The sequence below is a fragment of the Aulonocara stuartgranti genome, assembly GCF_965226115.1.
Source record: "Aulonocara stuartgranti genome assembly, chromosome: 2".
NCBI lineage: Eukaryota > Metazoa > Chordata > Actinopteri > Cichliformes > Cichlidae > Aulonocara > Aulonocara stuartgranti.
In genome coordinates, this window is record NC_138940.1 from 32,780,871 (window position 1) to 32,790,685 (window position 9,815).

Genomic DNA, 9,815 nt, shown 5'->3' on the forward strand with positions numbered 1-9,815 from the left:
ACATATCCCAGCTAGTATTAGGTAAGATGTACATCCCGGAGGGGTCAGTGGTCCATAACAGGGGTAAAGACATCTGTTCATACTGGCATCTACACCTCAGTCAGTATTAACTGTGGAAGGAAGAAACTTAACAACAGGAAATCAAAGAAACAGACACAGGGAGGACATGCAAAATCCAAACAGACAGGCCCCAGCCAACCAGGAGGTTATCTCTGCTGCAATATAACATCTGTTACTAAATAACAGATAAAATCTGCCTTCTGATGCTTTCTGTCTGGTTTATTCTAATGTCTGCAAAATTTTATTCTCATGAACTAAACCACTGAAGCATCCAATTTTATCATTTTTTCTTCATGCTGCTAATAAAATGGTTACTAAAAGTGAAATGGAAAGTGTGAGTGGTAGATTCCTTCTGAGTCAGACACTAACACATGAAAGACGAAAATTATTACATTATTACTGAAAGCATGCTGTGAGCAAATCACAGTGGACATATGGGGTATCGATTACTGCCTCAGTCTAATTGTGCATTTGTCTGTGCATGGTTAGTGTGTTTGGGGATGGGGATTTGTGGAGAAGAAAGAGACAGAGGGAGGGACAGAGGAGACATTTTCCTCCCACTCGTTTGTGTCAAGAAAGGGGGAGGTCCAATTTGTGTCATAAACCAACAAAACTAAGCATGCAAGGAAGGCGATAAACACAGGCAGGACTGAGAGATGATACAAGCAGGGTGAAAATTAGGATCTTATTTCTTTATTTGAACCAGAAGGGAGAGCTGTATTGTGAAAGATTTACCATCAAGTTTCCAAGAAGGCACCTGTTGGGGAGAAGAGTTGCACTTTTCTCTCAGAGTCATTGCTACCTGGGTCACACTGACGAGCAGCAATGGGCTTCGTTTTGTGGGGGTTCTTGACTGATTTCTTCACCTACGAGACCACCAAATCCGTGGTGGTAAAGAGCTGGTCTGTGGGTATCATCAACCGTATTGTACAGCTGCTCATCATCACCTATTTTGTCGGGTCAGTGATCTGTAGTTTTCTTTTGAGTTTTTTTCAGAGTGTAATAATGTGTGTAATCATGGGTGTAAATTGAGTTTTCCTTAGCTAAATTACAAAATATTTCTTTCACTGATCCGTGTCATGCAGCTGGGTCTTCATCCATGAGAAAGCTTATCAGTCAAGCGACACCAACATTGAGTCCTCCGTGATGACCAAAGTCAAAGGCTTTGGTTATCTACAAAACCAAAACCAAAATGAGAACTATCAGAATCGTGTGATGGACGTGGCTGATTACGTGTCGCCCCCTCAGGTGAGTGACGTGATGATAACATGACATATTTAAACTTTGTAGTTTTCTATGAGTTATTAACAATGTTGGCAGTTAAGATGCTGCAGTTGAAAGTGTTTTTAAAATAACTTTTATGATGAGCAAGCTTTCTTCCCAGTCTCATATGTGTAGTAATAAATAAACACAAAGCATATCATAAGCATTCAGTTGTTGTTTTAGGGTTCAGGCGTGTTCTGCATCATCACCAAACTCATCGTCACTGAAAATCAGTTCCAAGGACGATGTACAGAGGTGAGTACACATTCAAACGCATGCTTTTGTCACGTTTTACTATTTTACCATTAATTTTCAGTCGATTTTAAGGCTTGCTGGTTTTATTGTAACCACTTATGTCTTCTTATTCCTAGGCAGCATAAAATACGTCAAAAATATTGCATATTTTGAACAAGGAAACCAAATTGCAGATTTTTTGTCAACATATCAGGATCAATATTATTGCAAACTGATATTCCAGCAGATATCTGCCTGGCATTTATACTTACGGGGTGTTTTTGGTCTCCAGAGAATCAACAGGAAGTCTTCAGCTAATTCACTGAAAGCCCTACAGCAAAAACATGGTCATATATATCAGTAAAGATTTATGACTATATTTATTTTTTCTGACAAATCTAATTAAAGTTTTAGTCTCTTTTGCACTGACATCAAATTACATTCTACTCCTACCTGTGAGTGGCGGTAGGATGCAGTAATGAGCTGAAGGGCAGAGGACACACCTTGAGCCATTAACTCCTTCTCAGTGTAGTGTTGGCAGTATGGTCCATCCATCCATTTTTCTTAGGCAGAGTATAACCTGGAGAAGTCATCAGTTTGTCACAGTAGTGTGTCAGTGCGCCCCAGGGCAGCTGTGGCTACAATGTAGCTTGCCATCACCAGTGTGTGAATGTGTGTGTGAATGGGTGAATGACTGAATGTAATGTGAAGCGCTTTGGTAGTAAAGCGCTATACAAATGCAAGCCATTTACCATTTTGTAATGAGACGGTGTGTGTGACCAGGTAGGAGGGCCTTGCCTCCGGATGGCAGGCAGAGACTCGATTCTCAAGGCAATGCTAAAACTGTATATAGAATGGGAAGAACGGGAGTCTTTGAATCTATTCTGGAATTTGTTACATTTATTCATTTGGTATGGAAACAGCTTCATGTTAGTATAAGATGAATGCAATTAGTAATATCTCTGATATGTATTCTTTAATGTTTCTAACGTAAACAGGCAGATCTGTAGGCTCTTAAACGCAGCCTTTTATCTGTCAGTGGCAGACAGGATGATTAAAAACTGACCTCACAGTGCATTAATAGCAGCTGGTAATACTGCAACATTTTTCAAGTTATATTTGGACTGATATATCGGGTTATATTTAGACTGATATATAGCGACCGTGGCTCAGGGGGTTGGGAAGCGCATCTATAACCGGAAGGTCGCTGGTTTGATCCCCGGGCTCTCTGTCCTGGTTGTTGTGTCCTTGGGCAACACCTACTGGTGTTGGCCAGAGGGGCCGATGGCGCGATATGGCAGCCTCGCTTCTGTCAGTCTGCCCCAGGGCAGCTGTGGCTGCAACCGTAGCTTGCCTCCACCAGTGAGTGAATGAATAGTGGCATTGTAAAGCGCTATATAAATCCAATCCGTTATTATTATCTTAGAGATGTGATTTTCAGTTTTATTTTTCAGTAGTAAAAGCACCAGAGCAGTCGTCCATGTGTTCCTGTTCATCCACTGTTACATTTCTATATGTTTCTTATTTTGTCTAGCATGCATTCAGTTTCTGTGTTTATGTTGTTTTTAGACTGAGAAGAAATGTTCTTCCGATGAAGACTGCCAGAAGCATGTTGGCAGCAACCTTTACAACGGTGAGTCAGATTTATTTTAAACAGAAACTTTCAACAGAAACAGAAACGTGCTGATGTCAAGTCTGTGGTGTTGTAACTTTGCTTATCTTTAAATCAGATTTGTGGCATTGGCTGGTAAGTAAATACTAGATGAAAAAATAATCATGAAAAAATCTTTTAACCCAAAAATTGAATTAATAAAATAAGGCATGGTGCTAAAAACTGAGGAAATGAATTACGCTATTTAACAAAAAAAAAACAAACAGGGTTTCTTTGTTCTTTTAACCGGGACAAAAATATTTTTAAAGTAGAAGTGAAGTTTAAAAAGAATCATAGATTTATTTTATCTACCTTTGAGACATAAGGCAGAATGTAGCACTTAATACCCAGGAACAAACCTTCTTAAAAATAATATCAATATAAATAATATCTTCAAAATAATGTGCAAAGATGTTTGTGATATTATTGTATCGTCAAATAATCTTTAATTGAATATAAGAATATATTTATAGTAGAATGAGCCAGCCTTTGTTAAACTTGTAGATTTATTGATGGAATCTTTATACCACCTGATATTGTTTAAACCCAATGTAGTAAATGGTGAAAATTGAAATGTGTTCCTATGTTTTGCAGGTTTAATATTATAATATTGAAACATATTGGTAACAGAAAGTCAGACAATGCTCATTGTTAAATATTTCAGTCTTTACAACCAGGTGCCATGTCCTTTAGCATATTTTAGAAGAATATCAACTGCACAGAGTATGAACCTAAATCAAAAAGCAGGGTAAATATTTATAGTTTTATATTGTTTACAAACAATTTGCAGTAAACGTTATCCAAAACTCTCTGGCCCTGTCTGACAAAGTAATTCACCCCTAAGCCTAATAAGTGGTTGTGGCAGCAAGAATTGCACTCAAGTGTTTGCAATAATTGGTAATGAGTCCTTGTCCTTGTGGACTGGAGGAATTTTGGCCCACTCTTATTTGCTGATTGAGGATGAATGGTCATCTCAAGTCCAGACTTAGGCCACAGTGACTAGGCCACTCTAAAACCTTCATTTTGTTCATTTTTTAAGCCATTCAGAGGACATCGGTGGACTTGCTGTTATTTTTTGGATCATTGTCCTGTTGCATGACCCAAGTGAGCTTGAGCTTCAGGGCATGGACTGATGGCTGGACATTCTTCTTCAGGATTTTCTTTCAGAGAGCCGAATTCATTACTCCATCAATTATGGCAAGTCTACCAAAGCAGCCCCAGACAATCACGCTACCACCACCGTGTTTGACTATTAGTATGATGAACTTTCTATTAAATTTTGTGTTAGTTTTGCACTAGATGTTAAAGTTTTGTCTCACAGAATATTTGATTAAAAGTCTTGAGGCTCATCGTGATGTTTCTCTGCAAATCTGAGATGAGCCTTTGTGATCGTCTGCTCACTGTTACTCTTCCATGGATGCCATTTTTGCCCAGTCTCTTTCTTATGAATCATGAACTCTGACCTTAAATGAGGCAAGTGAGACCTGCAGTTCTTTGGTTGATGTTCTTTGTGAGTCGTCGATGCGATTGGAGTAATTTCGGTCAACCAGCCATTTCCGGCAAAGGTTCACCGCTTGTCCAAATTTTCTCTGTCTGTGGATAAAGGCTCTTCCACGTCGAAAGCCTTAGAAATTGTTTTGTAGCCCTTTACAAACAGATGGTTGTCAAGTTTCTTCAGATCGTGGCATGTTGTTTGGCTTCTTGAAATGTTTTGACCTAGCCCACTTTGTCAGACAGGTTCTATCTAAGTAAATTCTTGATTCAGTAGGTCTGGTCAGTAATCAGGCCTGGATGTAATGAAACTTAACTCAGATTTCCAAAACATTAATAATTTAAGTGGGACAATTACTTTTTCACACATCATTTTTTTCCCTTAATAAATGAAATTATTATTTTCAATCTGCAATTTGTATGTGCTTGGGTTATCACTGTCTGACATAAAAATGTGTTTGATGATCTGAAATGTGTGTGGCAAATGTACAAAAACACTTGGGGTAAATACTACTTCACAGCACTGTATAACTGATCATTATTATGGCTAACAGTATCTCCATTCAGTTACCTGAGCACAATGTTTCCTTCCTCTTCTTTCTTACACACCAGGTGTAATAACAGGTGCTTGCCTTAAAAACTCCAATGAGTCCCATGGCATGTGTGAGATGGAAGGATGGTGTCCAGCTGAAAATGATGCCATCAAAATGTAAGAGTGCACGCACATCCCACACAAATACATTTCACTCACTGAAAGTGTCATCTTTGTCCCCTTGTCTCTGTGTTTATCTCCCACAGTGAACCAATGGATGTGAACACCTTCACTATTTTCATCAAAAACAGTATTCGTTTCCCTCTTTTTAATGTCACCAGGTAAACCCCACAAACCTTAACCGAAGCAGCTAAAAAACATCAATATATTATGAGTGTCTTTTAAAAAAAACATAAAATCATTTTCCTTACTCAGAGGGAACTTTCCACCCACAATGACAGCCAATGAAATCAAGAAATGTAAATACCATCCAGAGGACAACCCCCTTTGCCCCATCTTTCGTGTGGGGGATGTGCTGAACTACACCGGTCAGAATATAACCGAACTGTTAAGCAAGGTAAGCATGAGTGTACAAGGTCGTATGAAGGTCTTGTCACTGTTAGGATGTTTCAAGTTACAGACAGCGGTCTTGTCCTTCCTATGCAAAGCTTCTGAAGTGCCTCAATCATCATTAAGTGCACAAGATAACACTTAGCTCAAAAAGCCAGATATTTTTGGAAGTATTTCACATTAATTCTCTCTGACCTAAAGTCAATCCAATTCCATACACTTCAATACCAGCCTTAGCTTTGACACATATTTACGTCAAAGCCAAAGCTGGTATTACATATTTAAGTGCTGAACCTCAAGGGGTGTCTCTCTTTTCCCAATCCTTCTGTCTCAGGGTGGAGAAATAGGAATAAACATTCAGTGGGAATGTAACCTGGACTTAAACATTGAAAAATGTATTCCCAAGTACTCCTTCACACGACTCGATGCTCCATTTGCCAAGAATGCTGTGTCCAAAGGATACAACTTCAGGTAGTGATAATGATTCTTCCTCTTCAAGTTTACTTCTTTTTTTAAAAAATCAGTCTTTAGTTACTCTTTTCTCTTCTTTGAATACAGATATGCAAAATATTTCAAAACAGAGAATGGGACTGAATTTCGGACTCTTCATAAGGCTTTTGCGATCCGTTTTGATGTCATGGTCACTGGCAAAGTGAGTTGTCTTCAAACTTAATATTAGACAAAGTGTGATAACAACTGGCTAAAACAAAGAATTTCCATGTGTCATTTTATGTAATTTATTTTCAGAAAATGTGACATTTATTAATTAAAAAAACACTGAAACATGACAAAATCAAGAAACTTTGCAGAAGTCTCAATTTAACATGAACTAAAATCATTTTGTTGAGCTGAGCATTGTGGGAAACCTACTACCACCACGTTAGCTTATTGTAGCACAGAGCTAGCTTAGCTTAGACTCTAGACTTAGCCTATTGCATAGGCTGTTTTTCTAAACACAGCACAAACGTTTTGAAGCTTCCAAATTTCCAGTAATTGCATAAGCAAATATACTCACCAACAACTTTATCGGGTACATGCTTTTAACACCAGGCTCAACACCCTTTTCATTTTCATGGCATAGGAGATTTTGGTCCCTGTTGGTATGAGCATCGCACAGTTGCTGCAGATTTCCATGAGATTTGTATCATGGACCATGATACAAATCTCCAATTCCACAACATCCTAAAGGTGCTGCGCTGAATTAAGATTTGTTGACTTTGAAGGCTGTTTGCGTACAGTGAGCTCAGTGTCATGTTCCAAAAACCAGTTTGAGATGATCTGAGCTTCATGACACAGAGTGTTTTCCTCCTGGAAGCAGTCACTAGACGATGGGTACATTGTGGTCATAAAGGGATGAAAATGGTCAGCAACAATATTCTGGTAGGCTGTGGCACAAACAATGCCCAGTTGGTACTAAAGGCGTGTGCCAAGTAAATATCTTTGCTACCATTACACCACCATCCATGCTTTCATGTTGTATATACCAAATTCTGACACTACCCTTCAAATGTTAGGGCAGATATCAAGATTCAAGAACAAACCAGGCGATGTTTTTCCAAGTTTCTATTGTCCAATTTTGGTGAGCCTGTGTGGGTTATAGCCTTGATTTCCCGTTCTTAGTTGGCATGAGTGACACCTAGTGTGGTCTTCTACTGCTGTAGGGTCAATGTGTTGCCCTACACATTGTTGCACAGTGAGTGAATGTTATCTATATTCCTTTGAAAATAGCTCAGCTGATGTTTCCAAGAATTCAGTCTTCAGACTAAACTGCTGGCACAGAGCGCGATCCGTCCTCTCTCACCAGAGCAGAAAATAAGCATACTAGCCAAGTGTAAAAATATGACTTTTAAATCCCGGACTGTAAATGTTTAGAAAATAAATCACCATCTTTAAATATACATTTCAGTTATAATAGTGTAGAAAATCATTAAGGAATAGTACTTTATTTTAAAATTAAACATTATGGAGAGAGCCTGTGTGTATGAAACTGCATTACATGCCATCTAAAGTGACTCCATCTATTTCAGGCAGGAAAGTTTAACACAATCCCAACTATGATCAACTTGGTAGCTGCCTTTACCTCGATTGGACTGGTATGAAATTCTTATCAACCTAATCTATTGTTCTCATGTTGCTCTCGGCTCTCATTGATCTTTTGTATCTGTCGTGGCAGGGCGCGGTTCTCTGTGACATCATCTTACTAAACTTCTTGAAAGGGGCAGAGCAGTACAAAGCCAAAAAGTTTGAAGAGGTATTGCTTTTCATGGCACAGCAACATGTTTGTCCAAAAACCTATCAGAACCTTATCACAGATTTTCCTTCTTGCTTTGTCCGTGCAGGTGTCAGAGGCTCAGATAGAAGCTTCCATAGCTCAGAGTCCAGGGAGCCAGCTGTCACTCAAATGCATGAAGAGCTCCTGTGACTCTGGAGCACTTTCTCTCAACACCTATGACCAACCTCTCTAACCGACAGCAGCAATGTGAAGACATGGGCTCCCCTTCCTCTTTTCCTTTCCACCTTATTATAAGAGGTATTCAGCTTTAGATCGGCAAGTATATGGAACAGGGTAAAGGAGGACGATGTTGTTGCCATCTCCATAAGAAGTAAGGGCTTGTAGCTCACAACAATAACTGTCAAACTAGAGCCTCTTTGTAATAGTAATAAAATCCATTTTTATTCCAAACATTTTGATTTAGCAACATGTTAACTATGATAATCGTCAAACTCATGTTTGTCAGCTGAAAGGTGGAGCCGATTAAATCCTCCTGACTCAAGCCAAATAGGAAAAAATATGTCTAATACTGAAACACTGTTGAGAATAAATTATTTGAATAAGACTTTGGAGTATCTTTCTTTGTTGTCATGTACGCACAAACACAGTCTGTTCTTTTGTCTGAAGTAAAAGTGTCCAAGTCTCTAAGTGGTGTAGAGACACAGCAAATCCTGGTGTGTGTGTGTGTATGTGTGTGTGTGTGTGTGTGTGTGTGATCTTAAGGTTTACAAATGGTCCACTATTAGTCCACATCTGGTGGATATTGCATACTCATGCAACAGTTACTGTGCAGATTAATGGACTATTATAGTGATTCTTATTCTCTCAATTTTTAGTCATTTTTTTGTTTATGCAATTGAAAAAAAGATTATTCTTCTGCTTTTCTGACAGATTTTCATCTCAGACAGTCCCTCTACTTCTCTCCGTCACATATTTTCATTTTCCCGTCATCCGTCTGTGCCCACCCACTCTTCACTACCAGGACACTAATAGATCGGCTAAAGAGCTTCTTAATGGTGCTTGCTGACAGTGATTTATGAGAAAGGATATCTGTCAGGGGAGGCCACAGAGGAAACAACAGCAGTTAGTGTGAAGCTTTGATGTACTAAAATGATAACACAAGTTAGTATAATGCATGTAATGGAAATCATAGAATATGATACAATACACCACGAAGCACTCTGTACATGAAAAATACACAAAATGATTCAGTGTATCCCATAATTTTAAGGACCTTCTCTCTCACACATCCATGGCCTTTTTAGAATTACCAAGTAGCCTAACATGCCAGGTCTTTGTACTGTGGGAGGAAGTTGGAGCAGAAACACAAGGGACACGGAGAACATCCAAACTCCACAGAAACGCCCCTGCCCACTGCACCAACCTGACACCTGTTGAATATAATTATTAGCATTGAATAATGTGAGTGGGATGAGATGAGATTTGGTGGGAGGTGTTTATTTGCTAGTCAGCTATAGAGAAAATGTGGGTGTTATCTCAACTTTTCCAGCATAGATGCACAAGCATGAGGTGTTTGTGCAGATTTGCTTTGTTGATTTTTCTCTAAACTTCAGTCTTGTTGTTTCTTCAGATGCAAACCTAAACTGTGCTGCCATGTTCTTTTATAGAGGAGACACTTTCTCTTGGCAACCTTTCCAAACTTGTTCAGTCTTTTTCTAATTGGAGTATCATGAACTTTAGCATTTAATATGTTACATGCTAACTGAGGGCTATAGAGTCTT

General features: G+C 38.9%; 1 protein-coding gene and 1 long non-coding RNA gene across 2 annotated transcripts; one reads left to right on the forward strand and one right to left on the reverse strand.

Annotated features, from left to right (window-relative positions):
• Positions 1–732: 732 nt before the first annotated feature.
• Positions 733–8,461, forward strand: p2rx3a (purinergic receptor P2X, ligand-gated ion channel, 3a). Its single transcript, XM_082543388.1, has 12 exons — positions 733–1,019; positions 1,146–1,308; positions 1,507–1,578; positions 3,127–3,190; positions 5,312–5,408; positions 5,498–5,572; positions 5,667–5,808; positions 6,136–6,272; positions 6,360–6,453; positions 7,829–7,894; positions 7,975–8,052; positions 8,141–8,461. Exons 1-12 carry the CDS (start codon positions 886–888, stop codon positions 8,264–8,266), a joined length of 1,248 nt encoding a protein of 415 aa, XP_082399514.1. The 5' UTR covers positions 733–885; the 3' UTR covers positions 8,267–8,461.
• Positions 2,038–6,953, reverse strand: LOC309712548. Its single transcript, XR_014278322.1, has 3 exons — positions 6,817–6,953; positions 5,271–5,386; positions 2,038–2,137 (listed from the first exon to the last, which is right to left on the reverse strand). It is a non-coding gene; the product is annotated as an uncharacterized lncRNA (long non-coding RNA).
• Positions 8,462–9,815: the final 1,354 nt, after the last annotated feature.

Bases quoted from the DNA above. Each gene is read 5' to 3' on its own strand.
- p2rx3a (XM_082543388.1), top strand. From the start codon at position 886: ATGGGCTTCGTTTTGTGGGGGTTCTTGACTGATTTCTTCACCTACGAG. The intron at 1,579-3,126 runs GTGAGTACACAT...TGTTGTTTTTAG, and splicing joins TCCAAGGACGATGTACAGAG to ACTGAGAAGAAATGTTCTTC. The intron at 3,191-5,311 runs GTGAGTCAGATT...CTTACACACCAG, and splicing joins TGGCAGCAACCTTTACAACG to GTGTAATAACAGGTGCTTGC.